General features: G+C 46.9%; 1 protein-coding gene across 2 annotated transcripts in view; it reads right to left on the reverse strand.

Moving 5' to 3' along the window:
- The window catches only part of DOCK1 (dedicator of cytokinesis 1), a 554,660-nt gene that overhangs the window by 486,047 nt on the left and 42,501 nt on the right, over nt 1-26,112 (reverse strand). For both annotated transcript variants that reach the window (XM_027528650.1, XM_027528651.1), the window contains exons 2-5: nt 14,611-14,694; nt 7,496-7,536; nt 3,697-3,752; nt 1,157-1,253 (exon numbers count right to left, since the gene is read on the reverse strand). In XM_027528650.1, coding sequence (XP_027384451.1) covers nt 1,157-1,253; nt 3,697-3,752; nt 7,496-7,536; nt 14,611-14,694 — 278 coding nt within the window. The remainder of the gene's footprint in view (nt 1-1,156; nt 1,254-3,696; nt 3,753-7,495; nt 7,537-14,610; nt 14,695-26,112) is intronic.

Here is a 26,112-nt window from a genome sequence, read left to right on the forward strand (position 1 = left end):
CTGTGTCACTTTCCTCAAATGGTAAGAGGCACCATCTCCAGGCAAACAGTGGCAGAGAGCCCTCACCCTCTACCGCATCCATGAAGATGCAGCTGCAACAGTTTAAAAGCAGATTCTCATGTTCACGATCGACATATAAACTCAGGGAACTCCAGCTCCGGCGGCCTCGGTCAGTGTTCCACAGCCTAAAAGCAGCCCAGTTCCCTTTTCAGTACAGGGAAAGGTGAAACCCACGGTCCCTTCCTCGACGGCCACTTCACTGCCATCAGCACGGCTGCACCTGGCACAAAGCTGGTGGAAGGGCTGCGGCCCCGAGGGTGGCCAGACTATAGGGCAAGGCTCCCGAGCGTGACTCGCTCCCATAAGTTCTGCTTCTGAGGGTACCAGAAAAAGCAAAAATAATCCTTTGGCTCATCAGAGTTCAAAAAGACCTATTCTCTATTACTAAGCTCTGATTCAAAATCCCATCTTCAAACCTAGAGTCTATTATGCAGAGTGAAGTAAGTCAGAAAGACAAATATCGTATGTTAATGCCTGCATATGGAATCTAGGGGCTTCCCAGGTGGGGCTAGTGGTTAAAGAACCTGCCTGCTGATTCTGGAGACTTAAGAGATGCGGGATTGATCCCTGGGTTGGGAAGATCCCCAGAAGGAGGGCATGGCAACCCACTGCAGTATTCTTGCCTGGAGAATCCCACGGACAGAGGAGCCTGGCGGACTACAGTCCACGGGGTTACATAGACCCAGACACTGAAGCGACTTAGCATGCATGGACTCTAGAAAGACGGAACTGATGAATCTATCTGCAGGGCAGCAAGGGAGACACAGATATAGAAAAGAGAAATGTGGACACAGGAGAGGAGAAGGAAGGGGAAGGGGAGGGGGGGACGAATTAAGAGAACAGTACGGAAACATACACATTACCACACGTAAAATAGACAACCAGTGGGAATGTGTTGTGGGACGCAAGCTCAACTCAGTGCTGTGACAACCCACAGGGGAAGGATGGGGTGAGAGGTGGGAGGGAGCGCTTCAGGAAGGAGCGCACATATGTTACACCTGTGGTGATTCATGCTGATGTATGGCAGAGGCCAACAAAATATAACGCAATTATCCGCCCATTAAAAGAAACACCCACAAAAGCCCCATCTTCTCACCACATAGAGCTGCCTCCAGATGGTAGACCATTCTCGCAGGGTCGTGGTGACCTCCTGTATGAGCGGGAGGTCGCCTGGGATGACCGTTTCATGTTGCCTGGGAGGAGAGGAAAGGGCAGAGACGGCAACAGCTTCATTAAACAGAAGGGCACCTTGTCAACTTTACACGCAGGTCATAGCACAGAGAGAAAACATGCAAATAAGACTGAGCCCACGTAGGTCTCCATACGTCTCTAAGAACGACAAGTAATTTCTATACAGAGCCCGAGAACGTCTACCTCACACGTCAAGGTAAGATGAAAGAGGCAAATAATATCCCATCAGGACGTCAAGGTCTGAGAAGTGGAAAGTGTATTCATAATATGTGTACCCATCTATTTTATAGATGTCATAAATTACCACCAATCTGTGTGGCATTAAAACACAGGCTTGGGATAAGATGATTTTTTTTTTACATTTTCATCCTGCCTAAAACTCACTCTGTGATAATACACGAAGCAGTTATCCTTGGCGAAATACGGGCGAGGTTACAGCTTTCCAGTGTCCACAGGCGCCCTGATCACCAATTTTGATTATCCTCTTTCCCTTGTCTCTCCACCCCAGAGAGTTAACCCTTGCCTTATTCTTGACTCCTGATCTATTTGTCCATTGCTTTTTATTCAGCAAACTGCTGTTTTCCGGTTACTTGCTCTGGGTCAGGCATTGCACTAAGCAGAACTCCTAATATTTGGGACTGAGTCAGAGACCAAATTTGGTGGCTTGTGAAGTAAGACCACCTGGGCCCAGAGGCCCTGAATAGACAAGGCTCCCACACAACATGCAGTGTCCAGGGGGCACTGAGATAGGTCCCCACGGCCCGGGCAGGATCCTGACTGTAGCTCGCAATGGAGATTCAGGGCTGCAAGGACTCAGTGATTGGGGTTGAGGGGCAGGGGGTTCTCCAAGGAAGAAACACAGGAGTTCCTGAGAGAGGGCCACTCCCTCTGGAGAGGTCTGACCACGTGCACCAGCGGGAGCAGCAGGGACCAGGAAGGGGTGCGTGGGAGACCACCCCTCACAGGAGTGCTTTTAAGAATAAGCCTTTGATGGGACATCCTCAGCGTCTCTCACAGGACATGACTGTTTCCCAGTAAGGATGCTGATGAAAGTGTGATTCACTTCGCTCTGTGATGTCATCCTTACAAAGCTGCTCCACTCACAGTGCGAGGACATTCAGCAGTGGCTGGGCTGCCTTCATCTCACAGAGCTTGAGTTCCGTGCGAAGCCCACTGGGCTCTTCCTGCTGGCCAGCAGGGACCTGGAGCTCAATGAGACCTCAGTTTCCCACATGGAGAGGACCTCCCTTACCCACTGCGTCCTGACCTCCGCTCTAGAGCCTTCTTACCTTCCTTCCTTAATTGGTCTGATCTGTCTCTTGGACTAAGTGCCAACTGGTTCTCAGTCTTAACCCAGTGTCTGCCTGTCCACCTGTCTGGCGGGGTGTGACTCTATCTATCGAGAATCAACAGTCTCTTGCACCCTTTTCTATCACTCTTCCTAATTACATTTTACATACACTCATCTGTATACCTCAACATGCATTTACAAAAATTATCCCTATACAGCCCAGCATCCATGCTGATCCTGATACAAAGTGATGTAAAATACATGAAGAAAATATTTTATTCAACGTTGTTCACAGTAGGGTGAAAAGTTTCAAAACTTTCCTCGTTTTACTTCCCTCTGAAATTTCACCTACAAAACAATTTCTCAGTAGAAAAAAGGACCCTCTTACAGGTCATCACATTGATGCCTCTAAATTATTTCCCTCGTTTTAATGATGCACCATGGAACCTCAGAGCCCGACCCAGTCCTTCTCATATGTTCAAAGTACACTGCTTGGGAAAGCAATTTCGCAATCAGCCGCAGAGATGCCAATATGCAGTAATCATATGATTAGTAATTTTATCATTTACATATTTAATGGAGTGCGAAGATGTAGCAGAGACAAAAAGGAAAACATTTTACTGTTCCTTCTCCAAGTTCACACCTGGCTATTCATTTGCCATTCCTGCCTAACGGGTTCCTGTTCTACAAATGTCCTCTTAATGATCTTATACATCAGTTTTATGACCTCTAAGAAACATACATCACAATCAGGCAAGACGTAAATTCACACACGCCCAAACCGAACAACTGTTGCTTCACTCCCCACTGAATTTGTATCACAGCCTGCAAAGTCTTCCAGAAAAATGGATTCAGGGCTGGGGGGCTGTGCAGCCTTTGCTAGATGGGCTGGCTCACAAAGGAAGAAGCAGGAAGCTTTCCAAATCCACATGACATTCTAGGCAGTTGGCTGTGGTTCCAGTGCTGACTGAAGACTCCCTAAAGGCTCAAAGTCATGTTGTAGATAGCTCCAGATCAGAAGTCCTCCCCTGCTAAACTCCTGTCACCCTGGATCAAAGGCACCCACTGTTCAACCCCAACGTCTCCCTGCAAAAAGCAGCAAGGTCAAATGCAATCACTGCACAACTTCATTTAAACATCAAGACCAGACTCACCCTTTTCCTTCAACTATGGCTTCTTTAAGATGGATGTACGAAGCAGGAAATATACCCTTTGGGAGGAAAAGAGACAAGAGGTTGTAGCATTGATATGAATACTAACTGTCACTCAAACAGCTGTCCCCCCAAAAAAGGTGGAGGTGAGGATGACTGGATCACTATGAAATCCATAAGCCTTTATGCTAAGTCACAGCATGGCACAGAAAACAAAGTGTGAAAGACGGCAACTGAATTCACTTGTGTTTCAAAGAGGCTGCAGAAGTCTTAGAAGAAAACAGATGCACACTCTGCTCGCAAAGGGAAAGTCCCATGGGACCTTCCAGTGTCTTCTCCGTAGGTCACACCTCGTGTTGACTGTGGACACAGGCAGATCAAAAGTCAACCGATGCCTAAAAACAACTTCTGATGATGGCCTCTGACAGCTCTTCCTTTCGAAATACTAAAATTGTCATCAGAAAGTGAGTTTACACGGTCGATCATCACATTCGCGCTGACTACTTACCTGACCCATGGAGACTCTCTCATCCATCTCCTAACAGAGGAGCCAGCCAATAAAATACAGCAATAAGGTACATTTCACCCACCCTGCCCGGCTCCGGCAGGGGGACATCAGTTTATCTGCAGATGGTGCTCAGCAACCCCCATGTGAACAGCACACAAGGCCCGACAGACAATTCTGAGGGGATGGCTCCTCAGGAGGACTGTCAGTCCTGGGCACTGTACGTGAAGGGCCAGGAGCTTCCCCAAGAGTTCTGGGCCTGCTTCCTGAGCAAGCACAAGTCCCCTCCTGGAAGGAAGTAGAGGTGAGCACCTGGAGGGCAAGAGCGGGGCACTGGGCGTGGGGGTCTCGGGCAGCGCGGGGGTCTCGGGTGGCGCAGGGGTCTCAGGCAGCACAAGGCAGACAAGGTGCAGCTTCCTGAGATGCCACACACGCAGCAGAAAGTCAATCAGCAGGAACAGTCACCTGCTGTGAAAACAGGAGCTTCTGACTGGGTTTCCCAGGCTTCTGACCCCAAAGAATCAACACAGGAGATCCAGAAACCACGCAACTCATCCTTCTTGGAATGGAAGTGGGCACCACTGGTCCCTGCTCCTCCTGTCTACCAAGAAAGTGGCCGCACTTCATGTAAAAAAGAATTATCACAGAGAGGGAAGGAGTCAGACAGAAAGATGGAGGCTGGGCAACACAGAGGACCAGGCGGACCTGCTGCGGGGACACCTCCAGCCACCAGGACGGATCCCGGGTGCACATTTAAGGTCAGCAGGTGAGCACTGGTTGGTAGGTGGGATACATAAAGCAATGAGTCTCGGCCATGCCCACGTCCACAGGTAGAGACACCTCTCAGTTTCAGTGAAGCTGCTCTCGACAACCATGGGGTCACAGAAGGGACAACGGAAAAATGAGGCTGGACACACCTGGAGGCTTGAAATGAGCAGCTTCTTCAGCTACGGTGATCAGGACTGGCCAGATCTAGAGCTCATTTGTGAATACTGGTAAGAGGATACTTCCAGAACACAGGGTCAGGTGCCTGGGAGCCAGTCAAGTCCCTTCTCTGCCACTGTGGGAACTGGGTGGGCCAACGCAAAATCACAGCGTCTCTAAGGTGTCAGTTTCAACTGTTAATGAAGGTTTTAGATGGAACGATAAACACACCCCTACCCAGCTTTGTGAGCTACAAAGTCAGGTCTCTCCAGTGCAGGGCAGGAAGGACGAGGGCTCACGGAGGCACTGGGGAACCAGGAGACACCCCTAGTTGGGGAACTTGGTGAAAGTGAAAGTGAAGTCGCTCAGTCATGACCGACTCTTTGCAACCCCATCGATTGTAGCCTATCAGGCTCCTCCGTCCATGAAATTTTCCAGGCAAGAATACTGGAGTGGGTTGCCATTTCCTTCTCCAGGGGATCTTCCCGACCCAGGGATTGAAATGGGGTCTCCCGCATAGTAGGCAAACGCTTTTACCATCTGAGCCATCAGGGAAGAGGTACCTGACACCAAATACCAAGCAAGCATCAAAAGTGAACCACTTCCCTGGGACATACCTGACCTGTGAAGTTGCAACTTTGTCATGGGTGGACGGGGAGTCCATGAGCCTAAGGTCGTTAATAAAGTTCTCAATTGTGGCTTTCTCAGATGAAACTGAGGTTTTCATCTGCAGGAAAACATTCTTCTTATTTTTTCTTAATTAAAGTATAGTTGATTTACAATGCTGTGCTTATTTCTGCTACACAGCAAAGTGACTCAGTTATATATTGTTCTTCATCTTCTTTTCCATTATGATTTATCACAGGATATTGAATACAGTTCCCCATGCTATATAGTAGGGCCTTGTAGCTTATCCACCCTAAGGGATTAGTTCGCATCTGCTAATCCCAAATTATGGAAGAGACAATCAGAGTGAAAACAGAACTTTCTCTGGAGAGAGCTATTCCTCCAGCCACCAGGTTGGCATAGCCCTCATTCAGACCTCAAGACGCCAGGTCATTGGATATGAGAGACTCACAGTCCAGTCTGAGCTCAGCAGCATCAGGATGGAGGTCCTGGCTCCAATCTGCAGAGCTGGCTCAGCAGGTTACCCAATTAGCATCTCTCACATCAGGACAGACTGCCCGAGAGCTCAGCCTGGACACCTCTGAAGTGACTGCTACCACAGGATGGACACCTCTCGCCTGTCCAGCAAGGGCTGATTGCAGAGAGTCTGGGGGAAAAATAGAGCAAGAAGGCCCTGCACTTGGACAGCTGGCCTTCAACAGCCTTAGTCACAGGCTCAGGACCACAGAAGGAGCCCAGCCCAATAAGGAGATAATGAGATGCCAAGTTAAGCAACAACAGCAAAAGGAACCATGTGTCAAGCATAATTAGATTTTATAAGGTAACGTGGACAGCCTAACCACAGCTTAGAGTGAAGGGAACAGCCATCATTAGGTTCTGTGAAACTAAGAATGGAAAAGCCACAACAGAACCACGCACGGGTGTGTCCATGGCAATGATCACGGTGTAATTGCATGTCTTCACCCCAGAAATTCAAACAACCACGCATGCAAACTGTCCAGGAGGCAGAACCTCTTTCTTCGGCCAGCAGACGTCAGTAGTATAAAAATAATTACAAGCAAGAAGGGAAGAAGCCGGCATGAGTGCTGTAGATCTGCTAATTTATCATTAAGGATAATGCAAAACTGAAAATCGTAAGCGGTAGTCAGTCTACCCAGATCATTCTCTTACACAACCTGTTCTTCAACAGGATGCAGAATTCTACCAGGAAAAGAAGGTCCCAGCTCTCAGGACAACAGGTTAACATCATCCCACACAGCCCAGCCATTCACTCATAGACACGAAATGACAATTTCTACATATATATGCTGTTCAGAAAACCATACGGGGGAGGGAGGGAGGGATGACTTAGGAGTTTGAGATTAACATATATTCACCACTTTATAAAACAGACAGCCAACAGCAATACTTGTTCCAACCAAGCACAGTATGGAACTCTATATTCTGTAATAACCTGTAATGGAAAAGAATCTATAAAAGAATAGAAATACATATATGTGTGTATAACTGAATCACACTGTTGTATACCTGAAATGAACACAACATTGTAAATCAACTATACGTCAATTAAAAAATAAAGGTTTTTTTAAAGAAAACAATTCAGGGTAGCCTACATTTCATAAATTCTCTGAATTCAGAGAAAGAGATATATAAGGACAACTCTTAGGCTCCATGAGACAGAACTGATTTCTTCTCCTAGGGTGATTTATGAAGGGATACGCACTGTGGTTAATACCAGGGACTTACCTTCTTAGACTTTTTTCTTAAGGTGTAACCTCTGTACCACCCTAAACAAACACAAAGGTGAGATAGTTAGTACAAGGGACATTACAGGGTCCTAAACAGCACCTGCCCACTGCCTAGAACTCACTATCTGCAGAACCACGGGAGTCAGCCTGTCATAGAATTCAGTCATCCTAAGCTTTGCAGAGATGCTTTGGGGGTTTGTAGAGATCATCTCAAAACCAGGCGTGAAGCCTTGGCAGGGGGCTTCACACAAAGATCTCCAGCTCCTTCGTCTCCATCGGCCGCACATGGTCCTGAGGGTGGCAACCAGCTCCAGGAGAAGAAGCCGCCCTTTGACCACGGAGCCCTGGGCAGGATCCGGGGTGCGCGTTTTCCTGTCTGTCCCTCGGCCGGATGGAGCGGGGTCACTGCCAAGCACACATACCAACACCCTCAGATCATCAGCAGCGGCAGCACAACAGAAATCCTATTGAGAGCCGACTTCCTCCCCCTTTGAGATGGAGGGGGGTCTGGGGGTTGCCGTGCAGCAGTCACATCGCACAAAGTGCTTCTGTGGTGAAGACTCAGCCCCCAACAGGAAGCACCAGGCCCAGGAACACGGGCCCACCTACCCCCTCGGGGGCTGGCCTAGATTCAAGTTCCCATTCTCTCCGCGTGGGAGGGCAAGCAAACAGCAGAAGACAGAGGGAAATGCCCAGTGGAAGAGACATTCAATGCTGGGCAGGATCTGACCACACCCTCGGCCCCTCCGATCAGGCTGAGGGCAGAAATCGTTCCTGCCAATGCTCGGGGGTCACTCACGGCTGGTCACTCACCTGCCAATGACTCTGCCACACACTGAATGTCTCCCGAAACACTTTGAGGGTGCTTCAGGCCACCTCGCTCCAGGAGAGGCAATCAAAAGCCTAGACAAGTTCCACTGTGCTCCCCAGGAGCAGAAGGACATCAGCCCCCAACAGAATGACAAAAAGACTGGGAAAGCACCAGCTGGGTCAGCTCCCAGAGACTAACTAAACACTAGGGTTTTAAAGAAGGCCGAGCACTGAAGAATCGATGTTTCTGAACTGTGGTGCTGGAGAAGACTCTTGAGAGTCCCTTGGACTGCAAGGAGATCAAACCAGTCCATCCTAAAGGAAATCAGTCCTGAATATTCATTGAGAGGACTGATGCTGAAGCTGAAACTCCAATACTTTGGCCACCTGATGTGAGGAACTGACTCTGAAAAGACCCTGACGCTGGGAAAAACTGAAGGCAGGAGGAGAAGGGGACGAGAGAGGATGAAATGGTGGGATGGCATCACCAACTCAATGCCCATGAGTTTGAACAAACTCCAGGAGATGGTGGAGGACATCACATGCCAGAGGAGCCTGGCGTGCTACAGTCCACAGGGTTGCAAAGAGTCAGGCACAACTTAGCGACTCAACAAAGTCACCAATAATAAAGTAACAAACAGTCAAATGCTGGAAATCAGGGATGCGTGAACGAAGATGCCCAGAAACTGCAAATGGACCTGTATTCCACCAATGACCAGACACCTCTCATAAAGCAATGACTTAACAACCAGAGGAGGAGTGGAAGCAGGAAGGGATGGAGTTAAAATCCTCCAGGGATTATGAACAGAAGCTTTCTGAGCATTCAGAAACGAAGCTGCAAATCGCCAGGAGCCTTGCGAAGGATTTGCTAAGACCAAGATTCAACCAGTGAACCCACTTCATTCCTGACAAGGCGACTACACGGTGATAACGGAGCACGGTGGACCCAATGTCGAGGTCTCAGGGCGCATTTGGAGGATTATCTCCTGATAGCCCTCCACCGTCTCCTGGGTGGTTTCCATCTGCCCAGCCCACAATCGGTGCCCACCTGGGTCAGTGTTCACAGACAGAAATGGGAAAAGACAGAGGGTCGATGCAGTAAGCTGTTCAGAAGGCCATATTTAATGTAGAGGACTGCCCACTTTCCTGTGATTTTATCCCTCCCATATTTTCAGTGTTACCATGCCCTTTCTTTCCTGAAATTGACATGGGATAAATGTCCCAGAACATCTAAGGAAACACTTCTAAGGGACGAGAAAAAGACAGAGCCCAAGACAAAAATAAGCAAAGTTTATAAACACTGTAGAGAAGAAACCCAAAAGAATTACATATGTATGAAGAGATGCTCAAACTTACTAATAACCAGATTGAAACACATATTAAATCGACAGTTTAAAACACAATTCACTAGAGTGAGGAAAATTCTAACGCTGCAGGAGTCAGGCAGCCACCGGCACAGAGGAGGGGAGTGTAGACAGCATGACCAGTGTGGGCAGGACCCTTCTTACCCGAAGTATCCATCCCCGCACCCCGGAGCTGCCTCGTATCCAAAGACACTCACACACCTACTGCGCTCCGTGGGGCAGACGCAGGAGGCAGGACGGGTGCCCATCACTGGGAGGGTGGCTAGTGAAACGTGAGGGTCACACAGAGCACTGAGCGCCGGAGACTGCAGCCTTACCAACAGGGCTGTGTCTCAGAACACAGCACTGAGAAACAATGTAAACACAGAAGGAGTGCTTGCGCGTGTTACTTGCTCAGTTGCGTCCGACTTTTTGTGACCCCATGAACTGTAGCCCTCCAGGCTCCTCTGTCCATGCCATTCTCCAGGTAAGAATACTGGAGTGGGTTGCTAGGCTCTTCTCCAAGGGATCTTCCCATGCACTGTGCAGGCAGATTCTTTACCATCTGAGCCAAATGAGCATTACAACCACATTTATATACACAGAAATATATGCGTGCCAGCCAGTACAGGCAACACAAAAATTCACTTCAAACACAGCAGAAGGGTTTCCCAGGAGGGACTAAAAAAAGATGAGGAGCCTTTTTCTTTTCGTTTATGATAATAGATGGTGGTTTCTCTTTTAACACCTTTCCTAAGCAAAAGGAAAACCTAGGGTTTCCCTTCTCAAGAATTTTTGCATGCGTTATTCCTTCCAGCAACTGAACCCCCAGACTATGTGCCAGAGGTCTCACCAGAGAGAGCAAATGTAGAAACAGATTAGACCCAATTATTTCTAACCTCCAAGAGCAGATTCCCCTAGGACAAGCAAGGCTCAAACCACGAGCAAGGGCAGAGACTGGGGATCAAGGACAGAGGACAACCCCTCAAAGGCTTCATGGAGGGCAGCAGGGGGACATGAGAGGATGACCTGGCTGCTGCTCTGGGGGGGACAGGCCAGGCACAGTGAAGCCAGGAGCAGGGAGATGCATGGCTCGTTGAATTAACAAGCTGACTCCCTTCTTCCAACCAGGCCTCAACCAACCAGCTCCAAACAAGACACACCCAGCTCCCCAAGAGACACCCGCCCAACGGCAAGAAGAGGTCAGACGTGGTCCTCAAAGTCAGGGAGGGCCCCATCCAGCCCAGGAAGACGGAAGCCACATACGTGCACATAGCAGAGCGTTTCCAGCAGAAGGACCAGTGCGCGCACACTCAAGCGCAGGGCGGGTACCAGTGAAGACAGGACCAGGCAGAGCGGAGGAGGGGGGCGGCGTCAGAGAGGAGCCCAGGGAGGATCACTCAGACAGAGTCTTTGAGGATGGCTCCAGGTTATAGTTAGGAGGAGAAGGGGGGTGGCGGGTGGGCAGAGCAGCCTCTGCAAAGATCTGCTCACACAGCATCTGAGAAGCCCCCAGCAGCAAGGCTAGGACACACCTGAGGAAAAGGCTGGGGCTCAGGTGAGACAGGGGCTTCCCAGGCAGCGCAGTGGTAAAGAATCCATCTTTCAGTGCAAGAGACACGGGAGATGCTGGTTCGATCCCTGGGTCGAGAAGATCCCCCGGAGGAGGAAATGGCAACCCACTCCAGCATTCTCACCTGGGAAACCCCATGACAGAAGAGCCTGGTAGGCTACAGTCCATGGAGTTGCAAAGAGCTGGACATGACTTAGCAACTACACAGCAATAACCAGGGGTTGGGAATCCGCCTGCCAGTGCAGGCGACGTGGGTTCAATTCCTGGTCCCGAAGATGCCGCCTGCCGCAGGGCAACTAAGCCCAGGCACCTCAACTACTGAGCCCACGCGCTCTAGAGTCTGGGATTCACAAGAGAAGCCACTGCAACGAAGGGCAGCCGCCAGTCGCTGCAACTAGAGACAAGTCCACGCAGCAATGAAGACCCAGCACAGCCAAAAATAAACAAAACCAGAAGCACTTTAAGTAGTTTAGGAATTGCCCTTTAAAAAAAAAAAAAAGGACCTAATGCTACACATTGTCTTTATTAAAAAGGAGAAATAGAGCCAAGCAGCAGGAGACTGCCGCGTGATCCTGAAGACAGAAACCAGGGCGCCGCACCTGCGGGCAAGGAACGCCAATGAGGACAGCAAAGGAGCAGAAGGCTGGAGTGACCCATGGGGCGGCCTCGCGTTCTCAGCCCTGCCGACCTTGACCTGGAGCCCTTAGCCCCCAGAACGGTGAGAGAACACATTCCTGTTGTTTAAACGCCCCACCATGCAACACTTGTTACCTCCGCCCCAGGACACCCAGAGGTGGTCTTCACAGGACCTGGAAAGAAAAGGGATGAAGGTGTGTCGTGGAAGAAAACAGATGATGATCGCTTTGAAAAATCCGAATCAAGTTCGAGCGCTGCGTTTTCATCACAAGAGCACTTTCCTAATCTGGGTGCAATGCTGCCCTGTCCCTCAGCACAGCATACACCCCTTGGAGATCCTTCTGGAAATAAGCAGGTGGCAGGACCTGCGCCTGCTTGGGCACTGGAGAGTCACTTTATCAACACCAGGGACCTGGGTTCACTTCTCCTGTCTGACTGACCCTGGACCCTGCTTATAGGCAGGGACATAGGCAGGGGTCCTTATAGAAAGGACCCCTCAAAGTTCCGTCCACCTCCACGGTGACCTGGAAAGTTCTTTTCTTTGCTCTGTGCTCCAAGCCTCCATGAGCCTGAGACGGACAAATTATCCATAACTTGCAGGTAAATGTGTTCTCTGAACCTGAATATAAGGAGTGATCATCTAGAAATTATATTCTCTGGAGCAATCCCAGCAGTATCCTACCCTGAACAGGATCACAAAGAAAAGGGAAATGAAATTTGACAAACAGAAATAAATTTTCTTAGGGGGAAAATGTGGAAGGGGCTGAGAAGAAAAGAACAGAATGCCACAGGCTAACACAATCCACAAAATTTAAACAGAATGAGAGCAAAGAGCAGGAAAACAATTATTCCACTGTAATCCAATGACAATTAAGTCACCAAGTTTCCCAAAAGCAATGCGTTCCCCCCACGCATTTCTCTGATTGGATTTTAACTAAAACCAAAAAGGCTGTTGTCAAAGAAGGGGAATTGGTTTTCCATTACAGGGTCTTTACAAAGACTGGAATATTGTAATCAACACTTGGAAGATGGATGAGCCCAGAAACCAAATGCTCACTGAAGACTCCTTTATCATGATGTTGGCCAAAATGTCGATGCCTGCCACCATTTTCGTTTAAGTTAAACGTACAAAAAGGATCACTGACTTGCCGAAGGAGTCTCCTGTTTAAAGAGTGCATTCTTCCTATGAAGCAAAGAACCAGAAGTCACAGCCCCCACTACCCGGGGTTGCACAGGAAATTGCTATCTGTTCAGGAATGACGTCACTGTCCACTGTTTATTAACCAGGATTTCAAATGCAGCTGACCCGGGGCAGAAATGAAAAAAAAAAAGATATAAGCGCGTTCTTCACCTGAGATCAGAAAAGTGTCTGAGATGAGAGGTTTGATCCTTAACCTCTAGCTAATTTCTCCGTTTCCTTCCAGCCACTGGCCATATAAACTGGGGGCAGATAAGGCGATCCAACTGTCAGCTGTAAAAACTGAAAATAAGCAGAGGATACCCACGGGCAGCTACTCGTTCACACAGTAAGGAGTATGTCTATTTCTGCATCATATCCGCTTCTAAGCTTACGCCACGGAAGCTGATTTCCACCCCCAGTGGGACATTTTTTAGGGTAAAAGGTGCAAATGGAATGGAATTCTAAGCCAGATGAGGAAGTAAGGGACACGAACATGGGTGTTTTAATGAGTTTGTGTTTCTCCAGGTACACGGGAGCAAGCTGCAGCTTGCCTGATGCAGAAGCTGAACCAGGCATCACTCATGTGCAAAGAGGATTCCGAAGACTGAGTGTGAAGTTCAATCTGTGATTACTACAGGATGTCTGCAATTTTCTCGCCCCGCATCTCCAGCCCACCTCCTCCCGGGAGGGGTCTGGCTAAACCCGATCTGAAAGCAATTTTGCTGTTGGAATTACCAATTTTAATCAGTTCTCTTTATTCCTTTGTTACATGGGAGTCACCCTTCCAACAGGAAATAGAGCCACCAGTGCCACAAGACAATCTCACAAAACATCCAGATGTCAAGCCCATCACTGCTTCTTCTCTGTGCAGCAATAAACCGCAGCATGAAATGAAAGGGGTCCTGTTTTAATGATTTGTGAAACACTAATACGAAAACCAACAGCCTGAAAAACCATGGACACTGGGAAACCACTGTCCCCAACAAGGGCATTTATGGGATAATTACAACAACTGCTTCACTGGACCATATCGCACACAGCGGCAACAATCTTCGTTCACCCCTCAGAAAATGGGGTCACAGATTTTTTTAAAAAGGATTTAAGGCATGATAATTTTGGTTCCTCTCAGGAAATTGTTAACAAGTCTAAGTGAGAACATAAAAAGTCTTACCATTCACATCAAACACCTCAAAACACTAAGCCAAACACTAAACTAACCTTAAATGTATTTAAAAAAAAAAAAACTTTTTTCAAGCAGTTATGAACAGTCAAGATGTATATACATTCATTTGCAAAGAAAGGAAACAACAGTGTTGTAAAATAAGGAAAATGACTATTTCAACAGAAAACTTCAGAGGTTAAAAATTTAGGAGTTTAATTTTAAGTTCATCTTAATTTTTTTTTTTAATGAGTTCAATAACAGAAAACCTCACCACTGCCCGCTCCTGACACTGCGCAAGAAAACCAGAAGTTAAGTGCTTTCCTAACAAGGTAATGATTGGCCCATTAGGTACTGAAAGTGTCCTAACCACACAAAACATAAAAGGAAACACACCAAAATAAATACGCACCTTCGTATGTTTCCAGGATGTGCACAGCGTCTCCTATTTGTAAAGAAAGTTCATCCGCTCCCCGTGCATCATAGTTATAAAAAGCTGTTCAGAGAGAAAACAGCAAAGAAGCTATTAGTAAAGCTGAGATTATGCTGGCTTGTTTTTGCCTGTTTTTAAGACTGAAATATTCTGCCTTTGCCTGGATCATCCTCTCTGATATCCACAAAAGGAGCCTTTTCTTTCAAGGGTCCTCAGTTTAAGTAGAAGAAATTCTTAACCACTTATAACACCAGACAACCACAAGTGGTTTATTGTGGTAAAATGATGTGAAATTTGCCTTTTTAATCATTTTTAAGTGTACACTTCAGTGACGTTACATTCATAATGTTGAGCTGCATTACCACTATCAATTTCCAAAACTTTTTCATCACTCCAAACAGAAGCCCTATAACCATGAAGCAATAATTCTTCACCCCTCCCCCTGTCCACCCCTGATAACCTGTAACCTACTTTCTGTCTCTATAAATCTGATTGCTCCTGCTGACCGGAGCAGGAATCATAGAATATTATCCTTTTGTGTCTGGCTTCTTCTGTGCTGTGCTGTGCTTAGTGGCTCAGTCACGTCCAGCTCCTTGTGACCCCATGGACCATAGCCCGCCAGGCTCCTCTGTCCACAGGGATTCAGGCAGGAATACTGGAGTGGGTTGCCATGCTCTTCCCAGATCTTCCCAACCCAGGGATCGAAACCAGGTCTCCCACATTGCAGGCAAATTCTTTACCATCTGAGCCACCAGGGAAGCCCAAGAATACGGGAGTGGATAGCCTTTCCCTTCTCCAAGGGATCTTCCTGACCCAGGAATCAAACCAGGGTCTCCTGCATTACAGGCGGATTCTTCACCAGCTGAGCTACCAGGGAAGCCTGTGGCTTCCTGTTTTCAAGGTACATGCACATTATTCCATGGATGAAAACCTCATTTCTTTTCACAGCGGAATAACATTTATAATAGGAAGAAAACTGAAGCTATTGTCAACAACATTTCAATTATCACTTCATATACTACCATATATTTCCATTAACGGACTTTTCTACTAGATGACTTTTTCCTGTCTATGAGTCAATGACATGTGGACTGAGAATTCCTTGAAAATCAAATTGATTTTAAAAGTATCATATAGCCAAAGTCGCTATTAAGTCAAAAAAAAAATTACAAAGAGGCAAAAATATGTCTTATGTTAAGAAGAAATCCTTCAAAGGGACAATACACAACACATGTCTGAAATCCCAAACATTTATCTGACATAAAGCAGTTCTGTTCCTCCTAGCTGAGCATGCAAAAGTCATCCCATTAAATTCAGGCCATGCTTTTGCTCAAGAATGGAGATAAAGGGAAATATCACAGTGAAAAAAGGATGTTTACGACTCCCAAATATTCAATTAGCCCACTCTCAATTTAAAAAATTACAGTGATGTTATTCCTTCCCAATGGATTCTACCTTAAAAGATTTTTCAGACTTGAGGTAAATAAAACTCATCAAAGCATTTCCTCGAGCAGGATCAAACTCTCACCCATCCATCCTGAACACCCTGCTGGATAGACTGCCCTTTACAGGCACTGTGACCGGGTCCATCGCTGGAATTCTCCCTGATCTCATGCAAGCATGGGGGGCCCTCCTGCTGACCGACCACCTGGCCTTCCTTCCAACCACACACTCCTGGTCCCTGTCCCTGTTTGTCTCTGAAAGAAAGAATCTGCCCGTCCCTGTGTGTCCCTCCTTATTCTTCCCCCACGAACGGGGTCTTCCCAACAATGCCCCCTCTTCCAGAGGGCCAACTCCAAGTATGCGTTGGCTCTTTCAACCCCTTTCTGCAAAAATGCCCAGCAGCACAGCACACTTCCTGTCGCAGCTCCATAACCAAGCTGCTGAATGTGAGTGTGGCCTCTGGAAGCAGAGAGACGAGGCATGGTACCACCTCTATCCATAACCAAGCTGCTGAATGTGTGTGTGGTCTCCGGAAGCAGAGAGACGAGGCATGGTACCACCTCTATCCCTGTAGATCTGAGTGGCCTCCAGCAAATGATCTAGCTCTCCCTCCTCAGCTTCCCCGGCTGTAAAATAAGGAGACTGATTTCTACCTTATAGGAGGGCATGAGTATTTTGTGTCTTAAAGAAAATAATGCTGCCGACGGCTCTGTTGATTTGATGCATGGGTTGCCCCCTGTAAACAATCATGCTTAGTCACTCAGTCGTGTCTCTTTGCAACCTCATAGACTGTAGCTCATGAGGCTCCCCTGTCCATGGGATTCTCCAAGCAAAAATACTACAGTGTGGTACCATTTCCTTTTCCAGGGGAATCTTCCCAACCCAGGGATCAAACCTGTATCCCCTGCATTGCAGGCAGATTCTTCACCATCTGAGCCACCAGGGAAGCTGTAAACACTCAGTAAATTGTAAAACCTCTTATTGTGTTTGGGGGCATTTTGTTTTTACTGCTATGAAGACTTCTCTTACTACCAGAATCCTTTTTTAAAAAGCCAAAATGAGCAGATTATCGCAACGAACACAAAAATTCTAAAACATCAGTAACCATACATACGTAGAAAATTCTATCTTCCCAGGTATTTTCCCATATTTTCACCCAAATTCATAAAATTTAAATGGCCTCAACTGACATTAATGTTATTGGAAGTTATTAAGTTTATTTAGCATTTTATGGTGAATCTTTTAACAAGAAATAACTGCATTAGAGAAAGGAAGCTCAGAACATATGCCAGCCTCTCCCAGCCCCGAAAAACCACTTCCGAAGCCTTTAGAAATCATAAATGCATTTATCACCATTCTTAACAGCATCCCTGCCAGCACGTCTATTCTATTACTGATGCAGAAAAAAAATAAACACATCAGAAACAATACAAATAAAAGAAAATGAACACATCCACTGTAAATACATTCAGGTCCCTGTGAATTTGCAAGGCCCACACGCAATAGCCTTTAAGCAGTGACCTCTCCATCTCTGAAGTAGGCAGAAAGGCAGCTGTGAAAAGCTCATACAAGAACACAAACAATTCTGAGACTCCCCTGGTGGTCCTGTAACTAAAATTCTGCGTTCCCAATGCAGGGGTCCTGGGTTCAATCCCTGGTCAGGGAACTAGATCCCACATGCTGCAGCTAAGACCTGGTACACGCAAATAAATATATACTAAAAAAATAAATAAAATAAAAGTAGTAGAGGAGCCTGGTGGGCTACAGTCCATAGGGTCACAAAGAGTCGGACGCAATCGAGCATGCATGCACAGCAGATTTAAAGAAATAAACTCAATTGATCAACAACCTTAAAAACAAAGGACAGAGCCATTCCACATTTAACTATGACAGTGTGAGTCACTCAGTCGTGTCCAACTGTTTGTGAGCCCGTGAACTGCGGCCCACCAGGCTCCTCTGTCCATGGGATTTTCCAGGCAAGAATACCGGAGAGGGTTGCCATTTCCTCCTCCAGGGGATCTTCCTGACTATGAAATGAGCCTTAAAGACCCACGATTTCACAGATGAAGGGGAAGGGGGCCTCAGAGAGTTTATGCCATGTGGCCTCAAATGACACAGCGGAGCCTGGACCGCAACACTGGCCGCCCCCGCCCACAGCCTCAACGATACCACGTTAAAGGCAAATCAAAAGACTTGCACATATATTGGTACAGTGTTGAACAAGGAAGCAGGAGGAGGGGAAAGTGTGGTAGACAGAATAATGGCCCCAGAGACGTTCACATCTGAATCCAGAGCCCTGTAAGGCAAAGTGGCCTGTGGCCAGTGAGATGCGCTTAGAGGTCTAGAGACGGGGGGCCCAGGGTAATCACAAGGCTCCATGAGAGGGAGACCAGAGCGTCACACCGAGACATGACCACGGAAGCACAGGTCCGAGTGGAGCAAGGCAGGGGCCGCGAGGCAAGGAACGCTGCTGCCTCTAGACACGGGAGAAGGCGAGGAAAGGACCCTCCCCGGAGCTGCCGGCAGGAACACAGGCTTGCCTGCCACAACCTTGATCCTAGGACTTTTGACCGTCCAGAACTGTAGGGTTGTACATCTGTGATGTTTTAGACCCCTAAGGTTGTAATTTCTTACAGCAGCAATAGCGAACCTATACAAGGAGCTACGTGGAAAACAATTTAAAGGAGGCCTTTTGAGCTTGACTCATTCACTGCTGAGCAGGGCCCCCAAGAGTAAGCATCTGACAAGTCCGAGGGCTGAGGGTCCCCACTTCCTGGGTGATAGAAAAATGAGAACAATACAGTGAATTTTTTCTTAAATAAACCCAAAGGTCTTCAGTGTAAAAGACTATGCCCTACTCTGATCACTTGACCTTTCAAATCTGCCCCTCTTTTGGGAAGTGGTGGGTAGGAGCCGAGACGAGAAAGACCAGAGGCATCTTCTCCTTTACGAAGGATACTGGTGATGGATGGCTTCTGGGTTTTCAAATGTCTTTACGCGACACAGGCACAGGGACGGCGGCCTTGCTGCTGTTTGTCTTCTTTATCTCTCTGGTCTGTTAAGATGCGGGAACACCCCCACAAGAGATCAGGGTCATCGTGCCTCCGTTCACAGCTTCGGAGAGAGTGGCCATCACCTCCCTCTGGCTGGTGGGTGGGCGCTTAATCGATTCCTCCTCCTAAAGCCATTTAGCTTGTTTAATAGCCTGACTTGAGACGGGTGTCGCTGAGTATAAATGGACCTCCACGTGAATCTCTCAATCCTGGACCACAGAGTCCAGCGGAGCAGCTCAACTTGTTATTTGTGTGAAAAGTGAAATGGGAAAAGGAGGTGGACATGAACCCAAGTCGAAGCTCCTTTCTCAGGAGGACACAGGTTTGTTTTCTTTTGGGGAAGGGGAGGGATTTTGTTTTCGTTTTTGTTTTTTTCTCTCAAAGAGCCAGCAGCAGCCCAGAGTGAAGAAGCACATGGATCTTTTTTTCCAAAATAAAAAATGAGCACCCTAGTCCATACTCCACACAGCTAAAATGCATCAGAGATGTTGAAAAGCCAAAGCCATCTCCTCTGCTCAGTCCCCTGATCAACCTAAAAAAAAGCTGCCTGGGAACAGAAGGAAAGAACTGTGGTTCATAAATCAGAGAGGAGGGCTTCTATTCACATCGAAACTTTGAATAACACTGATGGTGACGATACGGCAGATGAAGATGGTGATGATGGTGATGGTGGTGACGATGCAGCCGATGGTGATGGTGGTGAGGGCGATGGTGATGGTAACGACAGTGAGTACATTCTCTGGGCTAGCCGGTGGGCTAAGAGCTTCCCTGAGCCACCTGGGAAGCCCAAGAGCGTCACATGTTCAGCTAATTCAATTTTCCCAACAGTCCTAGGAGATGGAGCTAGAATTCTCCCCATTTCCCTCATCAGGGTTTATAGCAGCTCAGAATCAGCCCATACATGAGCAGCCAGGGGCCCACTGGATGAGATGCCAGAATGCCAAAGCTGCAGGGTCTCTTTCTCAACCCCAGTCCTCTCTGAGCCTTGCCCTCCTGATGGCTCCCTGAAAATTCCAACATCCATCCTGGATCCATGACAGGCAAACATGTCCAGGTATTCCTCAAGTCCACCAGAGTCTAAAACGTCAGGCTAGTGGATTTCACATTCTTTACACAGAATAACCCAAGCTGGGGTAATTCCAGAAATGCAAGACTGGTTTAACATCCAAAAACCAATCAATTAATTTACCACATTAACAACAGTAAATAGTAAACAATCATATGATCAATTCATTTGGTACAGAAAAAGAATTCAGTGAAATTTAAATCCTATTCAGGGAAAAACAACAACAAAAGAATTACTTGACTATTCTGACATTTGTTATTGTGGTTCAGCCATTTAGTCAAGTCCGACTCTGGGAGACCCCATGGACTGCAGCACGCCAGGCTTCTATCCTTCCTAATCTCCTGGAGTTTGCTCAAAATCAGGTGCATTGACTCGGCAATGCCATCCAAACATCTCATCCTCTATCGCCCCCTTCTCTTCCTGCCTTCAATCTTTCCCAGCATCAGGGTCTTCTCCAGTGAGTCAGCTCTTTGCATCAGGTAGCTCCAGGTATTGGAGCTTCAGCATCAGCCTGATTTCCTTTAGGATGGACTGGTTTGATCTTGCTATCCAAAGAACTCTCAAGAGTCTTCTCCAGCACCACAACTAAAAACCATCAATTCTTTGGAGCTCAGTTTTCTTTATGGCCCAACTCTCACATCCATACATGACTCCTGGAAAAACCATAGCTTTGACTAGGTAGACCTTTGTCAGCAAAGTGATGCCTCTGCTTTTTAATATGCTGTCCAGGTTTGTCATAGCTTTCCTTCCAAGGAGCATGCATCTTTTAATTTCATGGCTGCAGTCACCATCCACAGTGATTTTGGAGCCCAAGAAAATAAATTCTGCCACTGTTTCCACTTTTCCCCCATCTGTTTGTGATGAAGTGATAGGACCAGATGCCATGATCTTAGGGTGGGAAAAAAAAAAAAAAAACACTACAGTCCATCCATCCATTTAACAGATGAGAACACAGAGCCCTCCAGAGGAGTCACGAGTTGCTCAAGGAGGCACAGTGATGGACAGCAGCCCTGAGACCCTGGGGTGTCCCTTCCAGACTGTCCCCACCACCCCATTCTTCCTGACCCAAGCCTTCAACATCTCTCACTGAGATGAAAAATAACATTTCAGCGGGTTTCCTATATAAAATCTTTTCTTCTCTCCATCACCAAAGTTACCTTCCTTAAATCTTACTCCAAAACACTACACGATTTCTCTTGGCTTTCTGAATCATGGCTAATCCTCCAGCACAGCATCGAAAGCCCAGTGGGACATGACTTCAGTCCATCTTTCCAATCCCCTTCTCCCCCACTCACCCTCCTCCAGCTCCACCTCCTCCCACCCCAGGCCTGCTCCTCCCACTGGGAATGTCACATCCCGCTCCGCCTCTGAAGACCCCACTTGTCTACAAGGGCCGCCCTTGCTGGATTCTGACTTTTCCCCCTGAACCAAAAAAAAGAAAAGTACATGCACACCTGAATTAATTGCTTGCTTCCCAACTGTTCTATAAACTCTGTGACAGCCCACACGTTGGGAGGCTTACTTATCTATCTGTCTGTCTTCTCCTCCAGACCGAACTCCTTGGGGGAAGTAAACATTTGCTCATCATTGGATTTCCCACAGTAGCTAACACCATGCCTTGCAGGCACTCAATAAAAATTCACTGAATTTAACCAGACCACAAAGTATTCTTTCTTGTGAGGTTTGCAACAAGAGAGAAAGCAAACATTGTATCATGTGTTCCTCTTCAAAATGATCTTGACCTCTACAGACAGATCCAGGAGCCCGAGACGGATTCAATCAATAAGAAAGAGAGGCACAATATTAGCTTTCTGGGCTCTGTTTTGGGTCTCTTCCATCTAATGAGATAATCAGCCATCAGTGCTTGGGTTCAAAGCTGCCTTAATGCACCAAAGACGTGGGATTGACCACACATCACTTTTCAAAATCTGCTCAGCTCCGAGCTTCTCTCTCTCTTCCACACACTGTCCCCTTGAAACATGACTTCAGCATTTCAAGGAGCAATTTAAAAGTTAATTAATTCTTTCAGAAAGTCAATTTGTGAAAATTAATTGCTCTGTTTGTGATCTCATTCCCTTTGTCCTGCCATCAGTGGTTAAAAAAAAATTTTTTTTTTCCAACAGCACGCATCTTTTCGGTTCTTAGGGCTGGGGAAAATGCAGACCATGTCCTTAAGGGTACAGGGCACAGGTCCTGGCTGTGGCCCCTGCAGGGTTTCCTTCTAAAAGGCTGGCTGCCTGCTGCCCTTTGGTTTCACAAGTCATCACATGGTCATCTAGTCCATGCCAACCACAGACGTGTGGTGTTTCCCAGACTCTGTCCAGCTCCTGCTGTGGTCCAGCAATGGGCTGGGGCTGATGCTGCAGAGATGGGCAGAACACGATGCTACCCCAGGATGTCTGTGCAGCCTGGTCTCTAAGGAACATGCTGGACCCATTGAGGAAGAGCAGTGCAGAAAGAATCAAATCATTTATGTACATCCACTGAACTTGACTCTGGGCAGAAAGCAGCTCCCCACCCCCACCCTATATCAGAGCTGGGATCTGGGTTGCCTAAATTTTACTGTCACAAAAGAGACTGGTGCCCACTCAGTTGCCACTTTCTATGACCCAGAGCCCAGTCCTTCCATGTCTCTGATTTGGGGGCAGACGACTCAGGCAGGGTTAGAGCCTCCCAGAGCCCTGGTCCATGATGACTTAGAGCAATGCCTTCACCATTGACTTTACTTGTGCCCAGCACCTAACAGTACTTGGCACATAGAGAAACTCTAAAGTGGATGGAAGGAAGGAAAAGGAACAGGACAGAAAAAAGGAAAGGAGGGAGGAAGAATATTAGAACCTGTTCCGAAGGATGCTGTTACAAGTGTTGTCTCTTAAAGATATAAAATACTTAGGAACAAACTTAACAAAGAAGGCAAAACACTTGCACACTGAAAACTACAGAACATGCTGGAAGAAATTAAAAGACGTAAATACATGGAAAGTCATCTCATGCTCATGGACGGGAAGACTCCATATTGTTAAGACAGCAGCTCAACCCAAAGAGATCTACAGATTCGGTGCAATTCTTATTAAAATTGCAATGACATTTTTGCAGAAATAGAAAAATCCACCCCACAGCAGCCCAAACCGTCAAAACAATATCTACAAAGCATAAAGTTGGAAGCGTCACACGTCCCCATTTCAGCACTTTCTACAAAGCTCTGGTAATCAAAACAGTGTGGTTTACGCAGACATACAGACTAATGAACAGAACAGAGAGCCCAGAAGCAAACTCTCACACATACGGTTACACTGTTTTGATGGGGATGGCTAAACCGCTCAAGGGAGAAGACTGTGTTTTCAACAAAGGTGTTGGGGAAACTGGGTACCTGTATGCAAAAAGATGAGGAATCAGGCATAAAAAGTAACTAAAAGTGGATAGAAAACCTAAACAGGAAAGCTACAACTACAAAGCTCCTAGAAGAAAACACAGGAGCAAAACTTCATGGCACTGGAGCAGGCAAATGTTTCTCGGATGTGACCCCAAAAGCACTGGCAACAACAGTGACAGAAAAACAGATGCAGGCTCCATCAAAATTAGAGCCTCTTGTGCCCCCACAGGAAACCGTCGAAAGAGTGAAAAGGCAACCCACAGAATGGGAGAAATATGGTTACAGATCCTGCATCTGATAAGGAATTGATAACCAAAATATATAAGGAATTCCTATAATTCAATAATAATAAGCAAACAATGCAATCTAAAAGCAGTCCAAGTACTCGAATAAACATTTCTCCAAAGATACCAGAGGGCCAAGGGGCACATGGGAAGGTGCTCGACATCGCTAATACAATCAAAACTACGATCAGATACCACTTCGCATTCACCAGGATGGCTATTGTTTTTAATAGAAAATAAAAGGTGTTGGCAAAGACATGGAAAAATTACAATATTTCTCGTGGGAATGTAAAACGGTACAGCCACCGCGTAAAACAGGTAAATGCTTCTTTGAAACGTTAAACTTAGAATTACCCTGCCATCCAACAATTACACTTCTGGGTATAAATCAAAAAAAAAAAAAAAATGAAAGCAGGGACTTGAATAGATATGTATACAGCCATTATTCACAGTAGCTAAAATGTGGAAGCAACCAAAGTCTCTATCAACAGAAGAATGGATAAGCAAAATGTGGCCTACACATCCAGTGGCATTTCATGCAGCCCTAAAAAGGAGACATGCTGACACATGATACCTTGAAGACACTGTGCTAAGGGAAGTAAGCCAGACACAAAAGACCAGATATGCTACCATTTTGCTCCTGTGATGTCCCTAGAAGTGTTAAAATTCATAGAGACAGAAAGTAGAATGATGGTTGCCAAGCGCTGAGGTGGAGGGGAAAGGAAGTGAGTGTGTAACGGGTGGAAGAGTTTCAGCTGGGGAAGATGAAAGCACTCTGGAGATGGCAGGGTGATGCCTGCACAGCCGTGTGAGTGTGCTTAATGCCACGTACTGTACAACTAAAAATGGTAAGCTTAGGTCTCTTTTACCATAATAAAAAAAAAGATGAGGTGGATAGAAACAAAGACTGATCAAGTGAATGAGGATCCAGCATCTCTCACTTCTGTTAGCTATGAAGCAAACTCCCCATGGGCATAGCAGCTTCCCTGACCTGGTTCAAACACACGAGGTTCAAACCAGAAAGAGAAATAAAGGAAAACGAGGGGTGATGAGCTCAAAGTCCGAAAATACCTCCAACTGCATTCGCGAGTGTGGGTCTGATAGAACCCATGTTTCTAAAACAGATACCACTTTCAAAGTCATGAACTTACTTCTTTGGGGTTCGTATCTTTCTTTTATAGGAATAGATCCTGTTTCCCTGCCAATAAAGTTCCCTGCAGCAAGACTTCATGCAGTGTTTGAATATCAGACTCAAGGAACTCATCTAAATAATTAAAGTGGTGGGCAGGGACCTAGTGAGATAAAGGGGATTGTCTTTGGTGATTCATTATTTCTTTCTGCCTTTTGGATGGAAACAGGTGTGCAGGATGGTCAAGATAAGATTGTGAAAAGAAATACATAAAAGAGTCTTCTATCACATTCTCACTGAAGTGACAGACACAATTCTAAGATACTTTAATATCTTTCTTTAGAATAAAGTATCCTTGTATGCCTTATCCACAACTAGGCAGCCACTACCTCATTTCCATCTCATTCAGAGGGTTGCAGTGCCCCAAACATGCAGGTTGTCTTAGCAAATACGCTGGGTTGTCCGTGGGTCTGGCTTTATTGCTTTTCTGTGACAGGAAAAATGAGTCCACTTTTCAACACTTTTGTCTTTCATAAAGTCAGTGCCGGTAGAGAAAACCACTGACTTCATTATGGATGGTCTTTGCAAATCCACCCACAAATCAGAAAAGACTGAGCTGACCTGAAAATTATCTATTTCTGCATTCAATTTTGCTCAGCGACAAAGAGATGCAGAGAAGAGATACGGGGAGGGATCTAATCTCTTTAATCATCCTTCTTCAGGCAGAAAGGTGACTGCAGTTTGGCGAAATATATGCCAGTGAAACGACCTGGCTCCTACCCCCTCCCCACCCCTACCCCAGCCATGGACACTTTACAGTGACCTCGCCCCAGAGGACTGGGCAAACCTCAGCACAGCCAGTCCCCAGAGGTCCCCCACAGATGGCACTGCACACCCGCCGGCCACGCGGGACGTGTGTCCAGGGGACTGGACACCCAGGGGCAGCTGGTCCCAGTGAGAACCCTCATGAGGAAGACCGGCAGCTGGGAACCCTCTGAGGCTCACCGTCTCTGCCACGGACCTGGTCAGGACTCACAACCCCCCATCACTGGTCAGACTGGTTCCACCTAAAGCACGCGCTGGAAACACACACGGGCCTGGGGACTTGAGGAGGCAGAAATGAGCCAGCTCCC

Source organism: Bos indicus x Bos taurus, chromosome 26 (genome assembly GCF_003369695.1).
Source record: "Bos indicus x Bos taurus breed Angus x Brahman F1 hybrid chromosome 26, Bos_hybrid_MaternalHap_v2.0, whole genome shotgun sequence".
NCBI lineage: Eukaryota > Metazoa > Chordata > Mammalia > Artiodactyla > Bovidae > Bos > Bos indicus x Bos taurus.